The sequence below is a fragment of the Neolamprologus multifasciatus genome, chromosome 19, assembly GCF_963576455.1.
Source record: "Neolamprologus multifasciatus chromosome 19, fNeoMul1.2, whole genome shotgun sequence".
Lineage (NCBI taxonomy): Eukaryota > Metazoa > Chordata > Actinopteri > Cichliformes > Cichlidae > Neolamprologus > Neolamprologus multifasciatus.
In genome coordinates this window covers 123,211-147,292 of record NC_140457.1, presented here as the reverse complement: position 1 = coordinate 147,292, position 24,082 = coordinate 123,211, and the positions used below count along the sequence as shown (strand labels likewise).

The 24,082-nt window shown below is 47.8% G+C and overlaps 1 protein-coding gene and 1 pseudogene across 3 annotated transcripts in view; one reads left to right on the top strand and one right to left on the bottom strand.

Annotated features, from left to right (window-relative positions):
* Positions 1–1,386: 1,386 nt before the first annotated feature.
* Positions 1,387–24,082, bottom strand: part of mipol1 (mirror-image polydactyly 1) — a 55,814-nt gene continuing 33,118 nt past the window's right edge. For both annotated transcript variants that reach the window (XM_085143163.1, XM_085143164.1), the window contains exons 13-14: positions 8,649–8,822; positions 1,387–6,391 (exon numbers count right to left, since the gene is read on the bottom strand). In XM_085143163.1, the coding sequence (XP_084999289.1) occupies positions 6,325–6,391; positions 8,649–8,822 (241 nt within the window). In that variant the 3' untranslated portion in view covers positions 1,387–6,324. The remainder of the gene's footprint in view (positions 6,392–8,648; positions 8,823–24,082) is intronic.
* LOC146495532 (uncharacterized) lies at positions 13,254–22,460 on the top strand (annotated as a pseudogene). Its single transcript, XR_014871180.1, has 5 exons — positions 13,254–14,370; positions 14,448–14,723; positions 16,166–16,431; positions 16,514–16,842; positions 22,428–22,460. The product of XR_014871180.1 is annotated as an uncharacterized LOC146495532 (transcript).

The window sequence follows — 24,082 nt, the reverse complement described above, 5'->3', positions numbered from 1 at the left end:
AACGCCGTATCTCCGTGTCTGTATTAAAGTTTGTCTGACTCACTTCAGTCTGAACATGTCTCACGATTTAAAATCAACAATTATTTCTGTTATTTCTATTTTGTCGTCATCTCCGAGGTCAGATTGGCAAAAAGATCCATCCCAAAGTTTAAAGTTCTTTTTTAATTTGTCCCAAATTATTTCCACTTTTCTTCCATGAAACCTGATTTTAATCACACACGTTAAGGTAAATATCATGAATGATCCTCTTCTTCCCCTTCATCCAGCAACCCTCTGAGGGTCACGACCCACTGACCGGAAACGCTGCATCAAAGTAGTTTCCTCGTTTACAGAAAAGAACATTTGTCTCTTTAAACTTTATTTACGAAAGGATCAGTTGGATTTGTGTGAATCAAATTACAGACTGGTCCTTAACGGGTCCCTGTGACGGCAGGTTTGTCTGACAGGCTCATACACTAAACAGATCCCATCCCCACAGAGACAGCGGCCAGGGAAGCAGGAGAACATCACATCCAGAAGGAGTAAATGTGTTTATCCAGGAGAGAAGGACAACTGCTGCCTGAGTGAAAACCCTCAGTGATCCGTACGTGCCAGCTGAGACACTTTTCTCTAAACACTGCGTCTCTGTGGCTTTTAAACCCTAAACACTGGTCCACTCTAAAGATCAGGTGCCCGGACACAGGCAGAGTAATGTCGGTCTGTAAGACTTACAGACTCACATTTGTGTGTACCACGTTTACATATCTTTGTGAGGACCAACAGCACTCATGGGGAAACGCTCATCCCCACGAGCTTGAAGCTCAAAATGTAGGTTCAGTGTCAGGGTTACAGGTCAGTTAGGTCAGACCTTCCCAAAGTGTGGGGCCCGCCCCCTAGGGGGGGCGCAGAGCCATTGGGGGGGGGCGTCATGAAAAGGGAAAAAAACACAACACAACGCTTGGACACTGCTAGCACGGCGCCCACACAAACGCAAAGCAGGAGATGAAGCATCGCTGAATATGTTTCCAAACCAACTTCATTCTGAGACAAAGACTAGAAAATATGATGAAGCAAATCTTCCCTTTGGCTTCACCTGCACAGGTGCAGAGGTAGGTCTCCCTGCAGGATTGGTTTTCTTGTGTCAGGAGCAGCGCTGGGCTGTTCAAATCACGGACAAACAGGATCCCACATTTTTGATGTTTAGTTCACAAACACTTGTTGTAATGACTAACTACTCCTGACATGTTGGAGATGTTTGTCTTTATACAGTAAAGTTACAGGATACAAACAACATCAGGCTGATCCTGACATGATTTGTTCCCCCTGTTCAAATCACAGACAAACAGGATCCCACAGCTGTTTATGTTTTTAAACCCATTTTGCAAAGAGAGGCATTTTTTAAAAATGTATTGATATCAATGTTGAATATTATTACACAGGAAAAAACAACTACATGTAAAATAATCACACCGTGACGCCTCTGCCTTTGTAAATGGAGGGACAGTAACTGCGTGTAAAACCTGCAGACAGACAAAATACTGTTTATCTGTCATTCTGCAGTTCATCTCATGTAAACAATAACGTGGCGCACAGCGTGGCGTGAATAAAGGCACATACCTTTGACGTTGCGTGACGAACTCTGTATTCCTCGTCCACACGGAAACGCAAAAAATGAGTTTTAAAAAATCTCAGTTTTCGGTGATTCGAAACGCCGTTTACGTGGACAAAACAGCTGCGTGTTCAAAACTACCCGTGTAGGTGCGGACGCAGTGAGTTAGTAGTTTATTTTCTTACTACCTGCAGATTACCTGTATTTGCTTAATTGTTTACTAAATGTTTGAGGTGCGAAATAAACCGCAATGGGGCAAAATATGGTGGTTGGAGGATGTGTTAGTGCGTGCGTGTGTGTGTGCGAGCGCGAGGGGGGGGGGCGCGAACATTTTTCTGTAAAACAAAGGGGGGCCCAGCGAAAAAAGTTGGGAACCACTGGGTTAGGTTATGGTTAGGCATTTGTTTTTGATGGTTAGGGTATGTCCATTCGATGTCCTCACTAAGATATGAAAACAAGTGTGTGTGTGTGTGTGTGTGTGGGGGGGGGGGGGGCGTTTGCTGTACGTTCACTTTTTCTGTTTCCACCGTTTACAGGACCCCCCCCCCCCCCTACCCTAACCCTAAAGCTTTTATGAGCTCTGCAGAAAGTTGTCCTGCAGGAAACGGCCGGCGTGGATTAGCCCCTGACTGAGGGCAGGCACACTGCTGCTCTCACCGCTGCCTTCAGGAGGCGCTGCAGAGCAATGTTTACTGAATCTCTCTGAGGAGCGCTGTGGGATAACCCACTCTTATTGGAGCTGAAGTTTACTGTATTGAGTGAGTTGCAGTGAACAATGAATTATTATTTAAACTGATTTCTTTAACAGCAAGGTTCCACATGTCACTGTTGTTGTGGGGCATTAATCAATGTTGCATGTGTGGGGCTTCCCAGCCAAAGTTGCATGGACTCCATGTCAGGCACATTCTCCTGTAACTAAACCATGAGTTTAAATTTGGTGTATTTGGTTAACTAAGCATTAACTCATGAGTGTAAATGTAAAATAAGGTAAATGATGATGATTATTATTGTTACTGTTATTATAGCAGAGTCTGGAACAAACACACAGCAGGGCTCGCACAATCGCTAGCCTGACATCCCGGCGCTAGCGATATCTCCAGTCGGGCGACTTATTAATTTAATAACTGTACAGTGCTCTGTTAAAAAAAAATGTGTGTTTCTGTTCTGTGTCCTGTTTGTTTGTATGTGTTTTTCTTGCTGCTGTTACAACCAAATTTCCCCTTGTGGGACAATTAAAGGATTATTCTATTCTATTCTATCTTCGGACACAGAAGATCAGAATCAGAAGACGAGCGCCGCGGGTCTGATGGAAGCAGCTTTTCATTACCTCGTTCTTCATCGCCTGCTGTCAGATTTCATCTGCAGGTCTGCAGACCACCCAAGAGCCTCGTCTCCCACAGCTGTTCAGTCCTGAGTCCCAATCAGAACCTGCTTTTTTATTAAACGCTCCCACATGTATGATTGCTCGTCAGCTCGAGGACTCTGCAGTTACAGAACCAGTCTGACTGACAAACAGCTTCATGCACCTTAGCTCAATAAACATGACTACAGTAAGAGAAAAACTGCGCTCAAATTCAGTTCAATGTTATTTACACAGCGCCAAATCACAACAGCAGTCGCCTCAAGGCGCTTTATATTGTACAGTAGATCCTACAATAATACATACAGAGAAAAACCCAACAATCATATGACCCCCTATGAGCAGCACTTTGGCGACAGTGGGAAGGAAAAACTCCCTTTTAACAGGAAGAAACCTCCAGCAGAACCAGGCTCAGGGAGGGGCGGGGCCATCTGCTGTGATTGGTTGGGGTGAGAGAAGGAAGACAGGATAAAGACATGCTGTGGAAGAGAGACAGAGGTTAATAACAGATATGATTCAATGCAGAGAGGTCTGTTAACACATAGTGAGTGAGAAAGGTGACTGGAAAGGAAAAACTCAATGCATCATGGGAATCCCCGGCAGCCTACGTCTATTGCAGCATAACTAAGGGAGGATTCAGGGTCACCTGGTCCAGCCCTAACTATATGCTTTAGCAAAAAGGAAAGTTTGAAGCCTAATCTTGAAAGTAGAGATAGTGTCTGTCTCCTGAATCCAAACTGGAAGCTGGTTCCACAGAAGAGGGGCCTGAAAACTGAAGGCTCTGCCTCCCATTCTACTTTTAAATACTCTAGGAACAACAAGTAGGCCTGCAGAGCGAGAGCGAAGTGCTCTAATAGGGTGATATGGTACTACAAGGTCATTAAGATAAGATGGGGCCTTCCTCCGAAGGGTGGCTGGCCTCTCCCTTAGGCTACGTTCACACTGCAGCCGAAAGCATCAAATCCGATTTTTTGTGACCCTCTGCGACCCATCTATCCGATCATGGTGTGACAGTGTGAACGTCACAAATCCGATATTTTCAAATCTGATCTGGGTCACTTTCGTATGTGGTCCTGAATCTGATACATATCTGATGTTTCAGAAAGCTGCTGTTTGATGGTCATGTCGCATTAAATCCGTCTTTTACGTCACAGACACGAGACAGACGCAGATTATCAGCGCCGGAGAAGACATCGTGAACGCTTCCTGTCCATCCCGTGTAGATGTCAGTGAAACTGTTGGGAAGACAACGTTGGAGAAACGTGAACATTTTATTTGTACTGTATAATCTGCAGATTCTGACAGAAACTATCCTTTGAAGCAGCGCTCCTCTAAAACAGCAACAAGGATCATTATTTTGTTATTTACATTATTATGTAAATAACAAAATAACTTAAAGCAAAAATTGGGAAACGTGAAGTCCGAAGTCTTTATCTTAAGGCCATCAGCAAACATACTGTTGGTCTGGGTCTAAACAGAGCGCGTTGTGTGTGACGTCGTCTTTTGCGCATGCGGCCGCTTTGAGCGTTCACACTAGAGCGCGTTTGCTGTCACATTTTATTTGTAGTGTGAACGAGCATGATCTAAATGTTGGGAGTCATACAAGCTATTAATAAAACTCACCACTGTGATCACCTTCTGACCAGGACCTGTTGGATGGATCGTGTGTCAGGGCTGCGTCGGTAATCTGGTACCATCCGACGGGTTAACAGAAGGGTCGCTGCTCACCGGCTGCACATGCACTGATGGCCGCCAGGTTCATTTTTATTACTCACACTGTATTGTCCAATCAAATCTCTTAACATAATCGGGCCCTCCCCTACCTTCACTCATGCAGCTCGTAGAAAAGGTTTAGCGTGGAAGAAGCAGCTGAAGGTGGAGCTGAAGTTTCAAATTAACGATAAGGAAATCCAGATGTCCCACCTTTACACTGGGACATGAATGCAGCGTGATTTGTGGGCACACGTATGTCAAGTTCAGTGTGTGAGTCAGAGGCATGTTGATGTAGCTTTAGACGTTTGTGCTGCGAAAGTGTTTGAACGTGAAAACGATCCAACGCATGAACTTGTTCCTGTTTGCACGCACATGTTTGTAAAATAGTTTGACATGAGCTCCGACTGCTCACGTGTTTGTGTGTGGATCGGAGCACGCACACAACCGCGAGTCCTCCGCTGTGACACACAAATCCCTGCACACGTCTGTCAGTTTACACTTGTGGATCGTATTGGAGCACCATCTCTGTGCAGCGAGTCCCGTCGTGAAACCTCCTCCTGCTAAATATTCCACAGTTAGTGGAATTACAACAAACTGGGAGCGACGGCCGCTCAGGCACGACGCGCTCGGCCACGACGCGCTCGGCCACGACGCGCTCGGCCACGACGCGCTCGGCCACGTGAAACCAGCAGGTCAGCAGAAGCTCACGGTGCTCAGAGGTCTCGACTTTCTGTTAATCGCTACAGTCCTCCAAACTTCACGTGGCCTTCAGCTCAAAAACAGCGTGCAGAGAGTTTCACGAAATGGGTTTCCACGGCGACCAGCTGCAGCCAGGCCACACAGCGGAGCAAAGCACGGCGCCACTGGACTCTAGAGCAGTGCTCTCTGGATCGACCGATCAGACTCTGGGTCTGGAGCTGGTCCGACTGCACCGTGCCAGGTGTAAAGTTTGGTGGAGGTGGGGTGATGGTGCGGGCGGAGCAGGACGCCTCCTCGGTCAGAATACTGAGGTAGTGTGATGTAATTACTCCTGTGGATAAACCGCCGCCCCTCTTTAGAGGGGGCGTCTACATGCTCGCTGTGGCTGGGCGCTCTGCTCACCCTCCACTGCTGGTTGATGCACAAAGGGCAACAAAGAACCTGGAACCTTGATGGCGTGACAGAAGAAGAAGAGCGTGCTCAGGGCGCCGTGTGACCGAGCCGGGAAACTTGTCAAAGTTAAATTTTAATTAGAAGTTTTGGGAACACGAAGTCAGAGCGTCTTCATCGCGGTTGTCACGGTGATCCTCAGAAATGAAAGCGAGCAGAGATTCAGTTTAAAACAGGCGAATTTAGGAAGAACCTTAAATCAACACAGGAACTAAAAGACACTGATCTCCAATTAAAGACCCGGGGGAGGGGCGGGGCTCTCCGAAACTCCACAATCAACCAATCGACCAATAAGCCGTCAGGAAGCAGAAATTACTGTTTTATTAAACAACAAAAAACATTTGATTGATTTTAAAATGTCAGAACAACAAAAACTGAGAGAAAATTTTCATTCATGATTCTGGAAAGTTTGAAGCTGTTTTGGGTTTTAGAGCCGAAGCTAAGACGACGAGAAGGAAACATCATCATCATCGTCACTGAGCTGCTGCGTCTTCACTGATCAGGACATCAGGCCTCAGATGACCGCGCGGACACTTCCTGTTCCAACCTTCTTCCTCAGCACCTCGACCAGACGCTCCAACCTGAGGAGAGAGATTTCCCGGTTAGTGGCGCTGAACTCTGATGTTCTGCGACGAGCTTTTGTAAGAGCTCGATGATGGCGGCAATGCTCTGTGGCCACGGCTCTGATGCTGTGACCTGAGCTCTGACTAACGGGAGGAAATGATGAGGAAAGTGAGAGGAAGATGAAATGTGTGTGGGGGGGGCGACCTGAATGACTTTCCAACAGTCAGCGATGCTCGCTCGCTCTCGCTCTCTCTGAATCAAATTAAACTTCCCTCTGTAATGCCCCCCACCCCCGCCCAGAGCAAATATTCCTCTCCGCTGTTCAGAAACTTGGGAGGCTCTTCAGCGCCATGCGCCCCCCCGCTGGCAGCCAAATTAGAGCGGAAAGCCACGGGTTTGAGCCCAGGAGGACAGTGCGGGACGCAGACGGACGACTTAAGCTGTTTTCATCATGAATCTCATCCCTTCATCTTCAGCTGATGAGCCGCCGCGCCGCAGCAGAAGAAGTAGTCACGTTATCCGGCGTCGGAGCGCCATCCTGCAGGAGCGGGAATCTGACGGATTAATTCTCCTCATCGGCTCGCCGCAGACACTCGCACACCCTCGTCTGCTGAATATGAATCATCACACCAAATCTCCTTAGTCCCACACGCTTAACCGGTCTTTGAACGCCTCCCGGAGTCTGTGAGACTTTCCGAGGCAACTTCACCGATCGGTCACGGCGCTCTCGCCGGTCCAGACAACCAGCTTATTGATCACCTGCACAAGAGATCAGTGAGCCAATGAACAGGTGACAAGGTGTGCACCTGGATAACATCTGTCAGGAGAAATCAAACATCTGGCTCTCTCTAGGAGTCACACGGCTGAGTTAGGACCTCGTCTCCTCCCCTGACCTCTGACCCTCAGGCACAGTTATTTCCCGATCGATCGGCTCGTCAGCCTGTTTCAGGCTCTCGGCTCAGAGTCACGTGCTCCTGGCGTTGATGAAGAGCAGCGCAGATACAATCTCCTCAGGCTGAAGAACAACGACTCAGACTCTGCTAATTTAAACGGATTTCAGGGTCCGAAGAACTTTTATTTGTGCAGCTGCAACGCTCCGATGTGAACACGGAGACTCGCCGGGAGCCTGACAGCGTCATCATTCTCGCCGACCTGTCCCAGCAAGCTCTGAGGGTTCAGCACCTGCCCGTCACACCTGTGGGCCACAAACAGCAGCTCACCTGATGTTTCCTGACAGCTGCGAGGCATTCCTGCCATCAGTTCATTATTAATAACACATAAAGTGATGTTTCAGAGCTCACCGCTGGCAGGCTGCACAGTTCTCTGTGACGACATCGAACAAAAGAAAGTTTATTTTGTTCGATGGACATTCTTTAGGTAAACCTAAACGTGACTGACACGTCAGCTCACCATGAAACGCCACCACTGCGTCGCCACCCGTCGAATGATTTTAGAGACACGGTTTCTAAAATCATGAGAAATGAGCCGGGCACGGCTCTGAACGCTCGAGGAGAAGACCTCGCCATCGTCAGAGCTGCATCTGCATGCAGAAAAACTTCTTCAGGCTTGCCGAACCGCAGAGGTCCGAGTTTGGTTCCTGTCATCATAAAAATCCCGTCCCACAGTCTGCAGAGACGCTGCAGGTCTTTAAAGCTGCCGTTCTCGGTTCAGTCTGCAGTAAAATCGGCCCTCTGGACCTGAAACTGGGCTGAAGCTACGCTGCAGATTCTCCCGAGTTTCATTCCTCTGCTTTTGTTCTTCTTCTGAGCAGCAGCGTGTGATTTATCACTGTGCGATGAAGAGGAGGAGCGCTCTAACATTGAGCTACAGTTATGCACCAAATGGGTAAAACTGATGTTCAAACCTTAAAAAATCAGATTCGATTAATTTAACTGTCAGATTTACTGATACAGACACAACGACGTGCTGCGTCTGCGGCACGCTGCGTCTGCGGCACGCTGCGTCTGCGGCACGCTGCGTCTGCGGCACGCTGCGTCTGCGGCACGGCGGCGGCTTCATGAGCAGAACCGAAACACCAGCCGCCACAACATTAGGACCACGTGCCTAATGTTGTGGCGGCAGGTCACGCACGCAGCCGGTGACGGCTGTTTTCTCCTGTAGACTCGGAGCTGATTGATGACTTAGCGTGACATCAGAGAGTGATTCTGTTGTCATGGCGATTGCAGCAGAACATACAAAGATATTATACATGTCTTCAGCAGCAGCGGCCAATCAGAACAGAGAACGCAACAAACAGGAAGTGAAGGCTCTGACCTGCGCACTTGCTCAGTGGCCTCTCGCTCTGCCTCCTGGCAGCGCTGAAGCTCCGCCTCCACGCTCTGCTTCTCCTTCATCAGCTGCTGCAGCTTATCCATCAGGGGTGGGGCCTCAGGAGAGACGCTATCAGCTCGCAACGAGGGCGGGGAGGGTGGGGCTAAGTCCTGAGATCTGAGAGGGGAAGAGGACGTTCCTGTTAAACTGAGCAGTCAGAGTGCATGCTGGGAAAAAATGGGTTTATTATATATTTATTTTATATTTTCAGAAACTTAGAAATATGAAAACGATTCTTTATAATAAATAAAACAAATTGTCTAACAGGTAAAACAGTGATGAAGACCAGTGAGCTTCCTCACGTTCACACACTGTAAACACCGAGGGGAACAGACGTCAACCAGCAGTTTATCTAAAAAACACTTAAATAAAAATGATGATGGTGGCGTGACGTGAGCTGCAGCACATCAACAGGTATTATTGATTATTATTGATTATTGATCCTCAGACGGCTGAAACTTTAAACCTGCTGTGATCGTCAGCGCGAAGCAGCTGATAAATAATCGATCGGTGGGATATCGATCGGTGCTGAGTGGGGCTAGGTTAAAGGTAAACAGATGGGTCAGAGGCACTGTTGGCCAAGTTACTTTGAAAAAGTAATTAATTATAGTTACTAGTTACTTCTTCAAAAAAGTAACCGAGTTAGTAACTGAGTTACAAGATTCTAAAAGTAATTAATTACTTGAAAAGTAACTATTGTGTTACTTAAAATAAACGTTTAACTCTGAGGTCCAGGGTATAATTGGCCATTTTAACCACTTTGATGTTTCCTCCACATTTCACCTTAAAAACTGTTTATTAACCGTGTTTGGTCTCATCAGCACAGCCTCACGTGTCTGAATTTACAGTCATGTTTTCATTCTGACTGTATTAACAACATCGATCTAGAATCAGACAAAAAACATAAAATCTGGGTAGAAAAAGTTATTTTTTACTGAAACAACCACAAACATGTTTAATGAATCATATTTCATAACTTTAAATGGAAATATTTGTCAGTTTTAAAATCATATGCACAAGTTTTGCAAACAAAGTTATTTGCAGCCATTTACCTTTTACCCTTTTTTGAACCACTTGAAACTGTTTACAGAACAATCAGCTGTTCTTCAATAAGACGCCACACAGATTATTTGTGCCACTCCAAAGGAAACATCACAGCCTGATACCTGCAGGTCTGACAGCAGGTGTGTCACTCCTGTTTCTACCTGGAGACAGCAGTCGCCTCATTGTTCTGACACACAACACAAAACTATCCACAACCCAACACACTAACTACACACTAACTACACACTAACTACACCAAACACGCTAAACGTCACAAATCTCTCACATCTCAAAACTCGCTCTCTCTCTCTCTCTCTCTCTCGCCGTCACTCCTAAATCTTCCTCATCTTCCTAAACAACCAAACGTCATGTTGCCATATCATTTTTTGATTGGTCGACACGGTGCATTCTTCCACCAACACGAACGGCTGATTTTTGTTTTGTTTTGTTTGTTTGAGCAGAGCGGTCTCGCTGCTGTCCTCAGACAGTAAACGTGAAGCTATTGAGGAAAAACAGGCGTATAAATTGTTCATCATGACTGGTTTTACTGGCCCATCAACACCGTTTATAAACTGGTATATGTCACCTTGTTGCTTTGTCATCTTGGTCATGTGATTGACCACGACTGCTTTATTCTTCCTCAGTCAAACAGCAGCACTCGATTGTTTTGCCTCCTGAGCTCCAGCTGTCGTGCCAGACAGTGATCGTGATCGTGATCGCGGCAGCGCAGCTGCTTCAAGCTGCAGCGTCCAGATTACTCACAGCTACTTCCTGCGGCTGATATAAGCTGCTGTAAGCTGAACACAGCTTCAACGTCTGTTTGGTGAAAAATAGTAACGCGACCGCATTTTGTTGTTAGCAACGGTAACGGCGTTGTAACGATAGAAATGGTAATTAGATTACTCGTTACTGAAAAAAGTAACGCCGTTACTTGTAACGCTGTTATCCCCATCACTGGTCAGAGGTCAAAGTTCATACCAAATTAGAAACAGAGCACTTTAAAAACAGAAGAGAGGAACCAACAGCATCGTCATCAGGACCTTCAGCAGTTCTCTGATCCTCGTGCTGATATTTCTGACTTCATCTCGACCGCTTCACTGCTGAAACTTTAGTTCTCCATGCTGGAGCAGGACGTCCTAAAACTTCCATCTATGGTTCAGCTCATATAAACCCATAAAACTGAATGAAAGGAAAACAGGAATACAACACATACAGTGTTAATATCTGAGAATATCTTAGTGATGAGCACCGTCTGAAACCGCTGATGAGCGGTCACAGACGCCGCTGCACCTGTCCGAGAGTCTGCAGAAACCATTCCTGAATCTCAGACGCCGACATCAGCGACAACATCTCTCAAACCTCACGGTGACAGAGCCGACACACGACGTCACACAATATGACATCGAAGGCACAAACACGTCCGACGGGAAAAGAAGGAAGCACACCCCGTCTCACTTTTTTATACACAGAAAAAAATAATCTGACTCTCAGCAGGTTTTAAAAATAAGTCAGTACAACCTCACACAGCAACATATCACTTATTGCTGGGTGTCCTCGCTGTTTCTATAACCTGGATTCAGCTTCATTGATCAGTGCTGACACGTGAGACTCGATCAGAGCAGCACAGCAGAGGCCTTTGTGTCCAAGTGACTGAGGATAAAACATGAAGCAGATTTTCCTGGCCTGGATTTTTATAGCACCTGAAAATAAACGAATCAACATGTGAACATGACCTGACGCTGCTGAAGTGAAGCAGAGTCACAGAGGTGATTACAGGCTGTCAGAGGCAGCACTGAACACAACAGCAGACTGGTGCGTGATAAGAAAAACAGAGATCTGATGGTAAACTGGTCTCTGAGTGCACAGAGAGCTGTGCAGGAAGTAACAGCCACAGATGACGATGTTTCTCACACGTGAAGCGTAGCTGGATCTTCTTTTGCTGCTGGTTCAGTCAGTTTTGGTCAGAGAGACGAAACCTGCAGCTTCTGGATCTGTGAGCTGTCGTCAGGTGACCGATCCACGCTCTGTTTACGTCTTTGTGCAGGATCTGTTCACCTGCTGTTATTTACTGGTTCAGCTGTTTGGTGGTTGTTGAAAGTTTTTTGAGCTCTAAGCTGACACTGCCGTTCCTGATAAAATGCTTTATATTTAAAATTGACTCAGGAGTTAATGAATCAATGAAACTAAAATCGATTTTTAAACCCAGCTCCAGTTTGGGCCATCAGCGAAGAAACCAGGTACACAAACACAGGCCTGACCTTTGACCTGCTGAGATCTGTTTTATCTAACCGGTCTGCACTGCTGAGGTTGGCGGCGTCTGATCAGGAGACTTGAAGCATAAATGTTTCAGTCTGAGGAAATCAGAAGGAATCGCTGTCTGGATCTTTGAAACCCGTCCTCACGCTGGGACGCCCGTGATCTGACAGGATTGCTAACAACAGGCAACACAACATGAAAGAAATCCAACTGCTTGTTTTACTTCTATGCTATAGCACCTCCTCAGAGGTACTAATACATCAGACTGAACATGCCTGGTTCAGAGGTTGAAGTGCAGCTTTTTGATTGGCTGCAAACTGAACAATAACTAAATATCTCTCCTGTGACGGCATCACATCAGCACGGAGACCCTGAGAAAAACCACCAATAATAGAGAATAAACAGAAACTGTAACACAACACAGAATGTGACCAACACGTCAAAGGTCAATCTTCTTCTGACGTCCTGCTAATCCCGTTGACCAACAAACCGATGAAGAACCATCTGACACACATCTGTCAGCCTGCCGGGCTCAGAAATCCAGCTGTGAGCCTTCAGGCTGCTCAGGACCAGCACTGAGACCAGCTCCGAGCCCACGAGAGAAACAAAACGTCCCCACTTTGAGGCTGTAATACCCGGGACCCCACAGAGACACACAGACTGACACACACACACACACACACACACACACACACACACACACACACACACACACACACACACACAGGGTTTAATGAAGTAAAATCACAGGAAATTAGTTTTTATTTCCACCAAGAAAACTGAAATCAAACAAAAATCCTGATTCCCCCCCGCCTGCCCCCACATCTCAGCAGGCGTCCAGCGTCAATCCTGATGATTTATGGAGACTCACAGTTTGGCCAGCGTGGATGCCTCGCTGCTCATCTTTATTCTGACTCAGGCTACTGCGGCGCTTCGCTGTGACTGCCGAGCGGGGCCTCAGCCCGAGTGTTCTTCCTCTGGGCCGGGCCTGAAACCGCGCCCTCTGACCTCTCTGATGCTTTCTGTTGGGTTTCGTTCATGTTGTACACCGGCTACATAGGGCATGTCAATGTTGTTGCGTCTGTCTTTCTTATCCTCCCTCGCTGGTGTCTGATCTTCTTTTCTGTGCCTCTTTGCTGACTTTAAGAATGCCCATTTAGGATAACCATGTTTTGAGTGCTTCCTTTACATGTGTGTGTTCCTTCTTTTTCCCTTCAGGCTTAGAGGGAACATGTTCTGCCCGGTGTGTAGGGACCTATGTAGCCGGTGTATCAGAGAAACTCAGGAGAGTTTTCTCCAAGCATGACATCCCGGTGCATTTCAGACCCAGCAACACACTCAGACACAAACTGGTTCACCCGAAAGACAAAACGCCAAAACACAGACTTAACAATGTGGTGTTTGGTCAAAGGAGCTTGCAAAGAAAAGCGTTTGGACTTCTTTGAACAGAGGCGGTGGTTTACGACACCAACTCTCTGCCATCTATAATCCAGTTTTGAGTTCCCTCTCCAGACGCCTTAACGCCCACTCACATCCTGGGCCATCTGACCTCAGGAAATCACATGATAAGGTGGGGCCAGGTTTCACAATGAGCTCACCTGAAACTCTGGCTGATTGGGACCCACACCCAGTTTCACACCTTGGCTCATGTGATTAGAGGATCATCAGGGGGTCCTTTGTCCCTCTGTGGGGGGAAACTCCCACTGGGTTTATATCTGGGACTCTCCACCATTTGACCTTAGAACTGAAGAAGCTTCTCGGATGAAGGTGAAACATCTTCAAGCAACTTAAAGAAGTCCAGACGCTTTTCTTTGCAAGCTCCTTTGACTACGATGACCTGGATGACTGAGAACCTTCACAGACAACATCCACAGGTAAAGCAGCCATGACAGATCATGTAGCGTGTGCTTTTATTGTGTAAGTCTCCACAAAGAGCCGTGAACATCAGCACAGGTCACATGATCACAGCCTGTACACAAATTAAATTCCAGCTGTTGTGATCATTTTAGCTCTGGATGCTAAAGCTAACTCAGCCCTTAGTGCCATTAGCACCCAGCAGAACATAACAGTGAGAACATTCGATCTCTAACGGGGTTCTGAGCCTCACATCTGAAGCGTTAATGTCTGATTGTGGCTGAAGCTTGTAAAAAGCTGTCGCACTCACAGAGTTCATCATATTTGCTAACTGTGGCCACAGGTGGTGAGGATGTGATGATGTTCTGATAAGATCTGTGCTCTTCTTCTCGTTTCTGTCTTCCTCATTTTTAGGCTGCTGTGCCCCTCTGCTCGTATAAAAACCTGAACGACTGCAGATGGAACCACTCCTTACAGCTAACTGAAGGTCACAGGCCTTCCACCTGAGCAGGTACGTGAAGCTCTTGGTTCACAGTTTAGTCCCAGTTCAGGTTCCTGCATTTCACTGGTTTCTTTCTTCTGTTGCAGTTTCAGGACAAACAAAGCAGTGAAGGTGAGAACGTTTGAGATTTCCTACATGGATTTGGATTTAACTGCCTTAAATTCATCTCTGGTCAGCTGTTTATGGCGTTCACTGATTTATTGCATTAAAGCGGATCATAAATGTAAATAAAACGTGTTGTTTGAAACGATGCAGATGAAGGTGCTGCCCTGCTTCATGCTGGCTGTGCTACTGGCAGCTGGAACCATTCAGGCTGTGGATGTGAACTGGTTAACTCGTATTATAGAAGCCATAAGGACAGAGTAAGTGAACTTTATCATGTCATTCATCAGTAATCTTCCTGTTCTGTCTTTTTATTGCTTATTTGTGAGAAACTGTGCATAAAACCACTGACCTCAGATGACAGATTTCTTCTGGGGCACAACATTAAATAAGCTGGATATCAGCTGATGAGGCTTTTTCAGGGGCTCACACTGATATCAGTGATTATTAGTAATAAAGAACAACAAAAACTAATATTATAAAAAAATAGAAGAAAACAAAACTTTGAGTGAAGTATTTTATATTAAAATCATCTTTCCAAAGGAAACTGTCGCTCATTTCTAATCTTAGAGCTGTCGCAGTCTGGAGTCACATGTGTGTTTGTACATTTTTATTATTGTTTTTTAATACACTAAACTTTTGCTATTATTCTACTTTTTGTGCTCGCGTGCTTCCACGTTCATCTTCATGTTTTTGTTCGATGAATTAGAACTGCAGATGAAATCTGTGTGACTACATCGAGCACTTCTACACATCAGTCTCAGAGCAGATTATGAAATAGGTACGACCTCTGACCTATGACTGGCGTTTCTGCACACGCATATGTACTGATTCATGTAGATGAATGAAACACGTCCACATGTGCAGGTTGGTGGAGCACATGAGAAGCTGAAGCCGTGCATGCTACAGTCTTCACACGTTGTTCTTATTTGTAGATGCAGTCATTTGAATGTATTAATTAAAATTTTACTTTCATTAAAACCTGCTGGGCGAGGTTTAGTAAAGAGCTCATGGTGTCATGGTGCTGGGTCGTTATTATTATTATCTGATGTGAGTGTTTGATTTCTTCATGGTTGTCTGTATTAGTGTGCAGGCTTCATGTTCAGGGTTTAGGTTTTTGTCCTGTCCTCCCCCCAGTGCTCTGTTCGTGTCCCTGAGTTTGTGCTCGTGAATTTCCTGTTTTACTTTGAAGGTCCGTCTCTCGTGTCTTCCTCCTGTGTTCCTCGTTACCTTGTGTGTGTATGTATATTGTGTGCTTGCCTGTGTTGGTTTGTCTGTGTTACCTGGTGTGTCGCTGCTCTACATTCTCCGTCTCTCTGCTTTTTATGATTTCAGGTTGTTACTAGTTGTTCCAGTTTAGGTTATGTTTTAATTCTGTGCTCGCAATCCTCGCTTTTGTTGTTTTTCACCTCCTGTAATAAAAGCTCACTCACAGCCAGAGCCTGCATGTTGGGTCCTTATTCACAAACACCACATGGCTTTCCCAGCAAACCCTGACACATGGTTTGGGTTGCCTCTTTCTTTCAAGCTCTGCTTTCTTAGTTTTCGCGGTGCTTCACCTACGTCAGCACAACACAAATACACTTCCTACTGAAATACATTCCTTCCAGATTTTTGCTTACTGACACAACAAAGGACAAAATTGAACTGGACACAGATGCAGTATGAAATGACCTGAGATCTTTGTTTCTTTTTCTAACAGGTACAGACTAACAGGTCACTTCTGTCTGGCTGCAACCATCCCAGATCAGCAGGACCCAAACAGCCTTATCAGTAATGTCCTTCATAAAGCTTTAAGCACATGAAAGACGGGGGTGAGGTATATGTTGGCAGCAGGCTGGTTTCAGCTGTTCCCACAGGACCTGAACATGCAGCCCAGTTCTGGAAAGCTTGGGCAAACTTCATCTACTCTTACCTCTCCCCATGTAGCACCTGCACATTAACGCTACATTCAACGTCCTTGATTGATTGAAAATCATGTTGCTGGTTGGAGTGGTAAGGCCTCTGTGTTTACAAACAACCAAGCTAATGATGATTCCACTGTCACCAGAAATGTTTTGATAAACTCACTGATTGAGCTTAATGTTTCGATGGGTGGTCTCCAGCACATATTTCACTGTGATGGAGCAATTCTAAACTTGAGTGTCACACTGCTCTGCAGATAACAGAGTTTCAGAGTTTTGTATTGATAACAACGCTGAACCTGAACTGGAAGGAAGCAGTGGTAGAGAGAGGGGTGAAAGTGAGACCAGCGTTAGTGGAAACAGAGGTGGAGGGCGCAGGAGAAGCAGGAGCGTCAGCAGGAACAGAGGTGGAGGGCGTAGGAGAAGCAGGAGCAGGAGCAGGAACAGAGGTGGAGGGCGTAGGAGAAGCAGGAGCGTCAGCAGGAACAGAGGTGGAGGGCGTAGGATATGCAGGAGCAGGAGCAGGAACAGAGGTGGAGGGCGTAGGAGAAGCAGGAGCGTCAGCAGGAACAGAGGTGGAGGGCGTAGGAGAAGCAGGAGCAGGAACAGAGGTGGAGGGCGTAGGAGAAGCAGGAGCAGGAGCAGGAGCAGAGGTGGAGGGCGTAGGAGAAGCAGGAGCAGGAGCAGGAGCAGAGGTGGAGGGCGTAGGAGAAGCAGGAGCAGGAGCAGGAGCAGAGGTGGAGGGCGTAGGAGAAGCAGGAGCAGGAGCAGAAACAGAGGTGGAGGGCGTAGGAGAAGCAGGAGCAGGAGCAGGAACAGAGGTGGAGGGCGTAGGAGAAGCAGGAGCAGGAGCAGGAACAGAGGTGGAGGGCGTAGGAGAAGCAGGAGCGTCAGCAGGAACAGAGGTGGAGGGCGTAGGAGAAGCAGGAGCAGGAACAGAGGTGGAGGGCGTAGGAGAAGCAGGAGCAGGAGCAGACAGAGGTGGAGGGCGTAGGAGAAGCAGGAGCAGGAGCAGGAACAGAGGTGGAGGGCGTAGGAGAAGCAGGAGCGTCAGCAGGAACAGAGGTGGAGGGCGTAGGATATGCAGGAGCAGGAGCAGGAACAGAGGTGGAGGGCGTAGGAGAAGCAGGAGCGTCAGCAGGAACAGAGGTGGAGGGCGTAGGAGAAGCAGGAGCAGGAACAGAGGTGGAGGGCGTAGGAGAAGCAGGAGCAGGAGCAGGAGCAGAGGTGGAGGGCGTAGGAGAAGCAGGAGCAGGAGCAGAAACAGAGGTGGAGGGCGTAGGAGAAGCAGGAGCGTCAGCAGGAACAGAGGTGGAGGGCGTAGGAGAAGCAGGAGCAGGAGCAGGAACAGAGGTGGAGGGCGTAGGAGAAGCAGGAGCAGGAGCAGGAACAGAGGTGGAGGGCGTAGGATATGCAGGAGCAGGAGCAGGAGCAGAGGTGGAGGGCGTAGGAGAAGCAGGAGCAGGAGCAGGAACAGAGGTGGAGGGCGTAGGAGAAGCAGGAGCGTCAGCAGGAACAGAGGTGGAGGGCGTAGGAGAAGCAGGAGCGTCAGCAGGAACAGAGGTGGAGGGCGTAGGAGAAGCAGGAGCAGGAGCAGGACAGAGGTGGAGGGCGTAGGAGAAGCAGGAGCAGGAGCAGGAACAGAGGTGGAGGGCGTAGGAGAAGCAGGAGCAGGAGCAGGAACAGAGGTGGAGGGCGTAGGAGAAGCAGGAGCGTCAGCAGGAACAGAGGTGGAGGGCGTAGGAGAAGCAGGAGCAGGAGCAGGAACAGAGGTGGAGGGCGTAGGAGAAGCAGGAGCAGGAACAGAGGTGGAGGGCGTAGGAGAAGCAGGAGCAGGAACAGAGGTGGAGGGCGTAGGAGAAGCAGGAGCAGGAGCAGGAACAGAGGTGGAGGGCGTAGGAGAAGCAGGAGCGTCAGCAGGAACAGAGGTGGAGGGCGTAGGAGAAGCAGGAGCAGGAGCAGGAACAGAGGTGGAGGGCGTAGGAGAAGCAGGAGCAGGAGCAGGAACAGAGGTGGAGGGCGTAGGAGAAGCAGGAGCAGGAGCAGGAACAGAGGTGGAGGGCGTAGGAGAAGCAGGAGCAGGAGCAGGAACAGAGGTGGAGGGCGTAGGAGAAGCAGGAGCGTCAGCAGGAACAGAGGTGGAGGGCGTAGGAGAAGCAGGAGCGTCAGCAGGAACAGAGGTGGAGGGCGTAGGAGAAGCAGGAGCGGCAGCAGGAACAGAGGTGGAGGGCGTAGGAGAAGCAGGAGCAGGAGCAGGAACAGAGGTGGAGGGCGTAGGAGAAGCAGGAGCAGGCAGCAGGAACAGAGGTGGAGGGCGTAGGAGAAGCAGGAGCAGGAGCAGGAACAGAGGTGGAGGGCGTAGGAGAAGCAGGAGCAGGAGCAGGAACAGAGGTGGAGGGCGTAGGAGAAGCAGGAGCAGGAGCAGGAACAGAGGTGGAGGGCGTAGGAGAAGCAGGAGCGTCAGCAGGAACAGAGGTGGAGGGCGTAGGAGAAGCAGGAGCAGGAACAGAGGTGGAGGGCGTAGGAGAAGCAGGAGCAGGAGCAGGAACAGAGGTGGAGGGCGTAGGAGAAGCAGGAGCAGGAGCAGGAACAGAGGTGGAGGGCGTAGGAGAAGCAGGAGCAGGAGCAGAAACAGAGGTGGAGGGCGTAGGAGAAGCAGGAGCGTCAGCAGAACAGAGGTGGAGGGCGTAGGAGAAGCAGGAGCAGGAGCAGGAACAGAGGTGGAGGGCGTAGGAGAAGCAGGAGCAGGAACAGAGGTGGAGGGCGTAGGAGAAGCAGGAGCAGGAACAGAGGTGGAGGGCGTAGGAGAAGCAGGAGCAGGAGCAGGAACAGAGGTGGAGGGCGTAGGAGAAGCAGGAGCAGGAGCAGGAACAGAGGTGGAGGGCGTAGGAGAAGCAGGAGCAGGAGCAGGAACAGAGGTGGAGGGCGTAGGAGAAGCAGGAGCAGGAGCAGAAACAGAGGTGGAGGGCGTAGGAGAAGCAGGAGCGTCAGCAGGAACAGAGGTGGAGGGCGTAGGAGAAGCAGGAGCAGGAACAGAGGTGGAGGGCGTAGGAGAAGCAGGAGCAGGAGCAGGAACAGAGGTGGAGGGCGTAGGAGAAGCAGGAGCGTCAGCAGGAACAAAGGTGGAGGGCGTAGGAGAAGCAGGAGCGTCAGCAGGAACAGAGGTGGAGGGCGTAGGAGAAGCAGGAGCAGGAGCAGGAACAGAGGTGGAGGGCGTAGGAGAAGCAGGAGCGTCAGCAGGAACAAAGGTGGAGGGCGTAGGAGAAGCAGGAGCGTCAGCAGGAACAGAGGTGGAGGGCGTAGGAGAAGCAGGAGCGTCAGCAGGAACAGAGGTGGAGGGCGTAGGAGAAGCAGGAGCGTCAGCAGGAACAGAGGTGGAGGGCGTAGGAGAAGCAGGAGCGTCAGCAGGAACAGAGGTGGAGGGCGTAGGAGAAGCAGGAGCGTCAGCAGGAAGAGAGGTGGAGGGCGTAGGAGAAGCAGGAGCAGGAGCAGGAACAGAGGTGGAGGGCGTAGGAGAAGCAGGAGCAGGAACAGAGGTGGAGGGCGTAGGAGAAGCAGGAGCAGGAACAGAGGTGGAGGGCGTAGGAGAAGCAGGAGCAGGAGCAGGAACAGAGGTGGAGGGCGTAGGAGAAGCAGGAGCAGGAACAGAGGTGGAGGGCGTAGGAGAAGCAGGAGCAGGAACAGAGGTGGAGGGCGTAGGAGAAGCAGGAGCAGGAGCAGGAACAGAGGTGGAGGGCGTAGGAGAAGCAGGAGCGTCAGCAGGAACAAAGGTGGAGGGCGTAGGAGAAGCAGGAGCAGGATCAGGAACAGAGGTGGAGGGCGTAGGAGAAGCAGGAGCGTCAGCAGGAACAGAGGTGGAGGGCGTAGGAGAAGCAGGAGCAGGAGCAGGAACAGAGGTGGAGGGCGTAGGAGAAGCAGGAGCGTCAGCAGGAACAGAGGTGGAGGGCGTAGGAGAAGCAGGAGCAGGAGCAGGAACAGAGGTGGAGGGCGTAGGAGAAGCAGGAGCAGGAGCAGGAACAGAGGTGGAGGGCGTAGGAGAAGCAGGAGCTTCCAATCAGGAAGTTGTGTTCTCCCTATATTAAAGCTGCTGTTCAGAATCTGCTAAACAAACTGGGTTGAAACATTTTGAGCCTCTTTAACAACATTCCAACATTATCATTGATCGGGGAGATTAAAATCAATGATATATTTTTATGTGGTTCAGCCACAACTCTACTAAAACCTCAGCCAGTAACAGGTCGGCCAACTTTTGGACCGTCCAGTTGTCTGTGTGACTGCTGCAGTACGTGCATCACATTTGCTCACTATCAGTGCCAAACAGCCTGGTGGAGTGAGGAGCTGTAAAGAGAAGCAGATGCTCTGTTTCTAAACATGTTTTAAGCTTGTTTCAAAGATTCTGTCCTGCAGCTTTAAATGTTTTCCAGAAGCACACAGACTTATCAGTGTTTCTCACACTTTTTACAGTGTGGACCACCTGATAAAATGTCAAGCTGTCCTAAGGACCAATATGAAAGCATGAAACTCATAAATCTTAATACACAAAATTAGTTTTATTAATTTAGTAAAATTAGTATCTGCATACATTGTACACATTCTACCACAGGCAAAGTTGCCTCCATGTTTATATATATATATTTTTAATATTTTGTAATAATTTATTTGTAATAATTTATCCTGTTTTGGGAGTGTTTTTTATGTATCTGTATTATATTAAACACACACATTAAAAGTGAATCTCTGTCCAAAAAATGCACTCAGTTTACTTCTTACTCACTATGAGCATCATTCATTATTCTCCCAGTAATTAAGGTTAGCATATGTATTTTTTTACGTATTGCAAAATGGGGAGCAGATTTATCAGTCAACTTAGACCAAAACTTCCGGTCTCAGGTATGTTTAAAAACCTTTCAGTTGATTAGAAATCCCAGTCTACAATACAAAATACTACATAGAGTGCCCTATTCAGGTCATGTTCAAGATGGGCTTTACATCCTCCAACAACTGCTCACACTGTGAGGCAATATACTGGACAATTACATCCACGCTCTTTGGTTCTGTCCACCAGTTCAGAGGTTTTGGCGCGAGATATGTGAAGACTTATCAAAGTGTCTGAAACATCCCAGCCTCCCCTCTAGTGTGCTTGTTGGGCAACTTGGATGAGGTCACTGCAGAGCCCACATGGTTGTCACCGCCCTATGAAGTGCCAAGATAATGGTCCTCATAAACTGGAAAAATAATCTTAACTCTAACCAATATAGAGACAGTCTGATAGATCACATTAGTCTTGATACAGCCTCTGCCACCACATTAGATCCGAGTTCCTTTGATCAGCTTCATCACCTTGGTTGGCTGCTGCCTCTAAACATATCATGCGTTGTTCGTCTCGTGTGCTGCTCAGCATGATTTAGTATTCATTATTTACTGTTACCTATGTTTATGTTGTTGTTGCTGTAGTTTCCCCACTGTGCTGTTTTCTTTTTGCTTGTTTTTTCTCTCTCAGTAGGTGGTGAAGCAGATTTTCAGTGTCTTTTCTCTCTATCCCTCTGTGTAGTTAGAGTGTAGTTAGAGTGTAGTTAGAGTGTAGTTAGAGTGTAGTTACTGTGTAGTTAGAGTGTAGTTACTGTGCAGTTAATAATAATAATAATAATAATAATAATAATAATAATGGATTGCATTTATGTAGCGCTTGTCTTGCCCAAGGACACAACGACCGAGACTGTCGGAGCCGGGGCTCGAACCGGCAACCTTCCAATTACAAGACGAACTGCCAACTCTTGAGCCACGATCGCCCCAAAGAGAGTGTAGTTAGTGAAGTTAGTGTCACGGCCTGGAGGTTCAGCTGGTCGCTGATAAGCTGTTTCTCTCTCTCATTATGGGTTCACGCCCTCGGAGGAGGAAACACCTGTGCCTCATCAGTGTGGATGGCATTTAAGCCAGGAAGCAACGGCTGTTCTTCGCTGGATCGTTGTGAGAATCACGTCAGTGAAAGTCGAGCGTCTAGCAAGTGTTTTTCCATGTAGTTATGTGTTTGGAATCTAACGAGCGTTTCTTTGTGTGCAGACCCTCTGGACGGTTTTCCCCGGTGTTCCCTGAGTGACGAGTGTTCGAGTGGATTCGTGTTTGGATTGTTTGGAGAGAGACGAGAGTGTTCAGCTGGATTTCCCCCGAGTAAAGAGAAACGACCATCCATCATTACTTTAAGAACTGAAGGTCAGTCAGTCCGTGGAAATGCTAAAACTGTGTCCCCAAGTGCAGTCACAAAACCAGGTGCTACGATGACACTGGCTCACCTGAGGACGCCCCAGGAAAGGAAGACCAAGAGTCCCTCTGCTGCTGAGGATACATTCATCCGAGTCACCAACCTCAGAAATCCCAAGTTGACAGCACCTCAGAGTCCAGACAGATGCCACACTGAGCTCCAGCAGCAGACACATCTCTACATGTTCAGAGGAGACTGTGTGAATCAGGCCTTTACGGTCAAACAGCTGCTGAGAAACCACGACTAAGGAAAAGCAACAAGAAGAGATTTGTTTGGGCCAAGAAACACAAGAAATGGACATCAGACCATCTGTGCTTTGGTCTGATCAGTCCAGATTTGAGATCTTTGCTTCCACCTGCCGTGTCTTTGTGCGACACAGAAAAGGTGAGTGGATGGTCTCTACATGGTTCCCACTGTGAAGCATGGAGGAGGAGGTGTGATGGTGTGGGGGTCTTTTACTGGTAACACTGGTGGGGATTCATTCAAAATTGAAGGCACACGGAACCAGCATGGCTACCACAGCATCCTGCATGCCGTCCCATTAAGGTTGGGTGATCTGTAGAAATTTTCCAACCATCGGTCCAATAGCCAACAACAGGCGATATATTCACACAGGAGCAGACTTTTTGATGGGCGGAGCAATGAAATCATGCATGGACTGATTTGTGCGTTTAGAATTTATAAGTTTTGTTTGGAGGGAATATTTTACCTTCTTTTCTTGTTTGTTTCATAACATAGCTACTTTTTGGATTATTTATCTGTTAATTTATTTGAGATGCGCCAAATCGCACAAAACACTTTTTTAATGCTCGCCGGAAGAGACTTTTTGATTTGTTGTTGGGTCGACTGTGTAAGACAGATAAACATGGCTATAGTGGAAAAAAGAAGCCAGTTTCTCTTTGTTTCCCACCATTGTGGGTTTTTTAAATTTAAATAATATGTTTTTGGATTTTTCTGAACATAGGCTACTGCCTTTCTTTCTTTCTGTTATGAGTTTGAGTAAATGAATCGCTGCATTTGGGCGCACTTTGAGGAGGGTGCATTTGCTTGCAGCTGGAAGAGGGTGCCATTAAAACAGTGCTATTATTTTTCCGTTGACTGCTTCTCTTAGCCTCAACCAACATTATCAGCAAACGTACTCATGGACAAATAAACAAATAAATCTCTCTAGTAAAAATGATTGGTCAAAGGCTCAGCCTCAGTCGATATATTCGCCCAACCTTACATCCCATCATTTATTTTCCAACAGGACAATGACCCCAAACACACCTTGTGTGAGGGCTGTTTGACCAAATGATGGAGTGCTGTGCCAGATGGCCTGGGCTCCACAGTCACCTTACCTAAACTCAATGGAGATGGTTTGGGATGAGCTGGACTGCAGGTGAAAACTAGTAATGACTTCATGAACTTCACAAGTAAAATTTTAACAATTAGAGAAAAAATGACTCAAAATCAT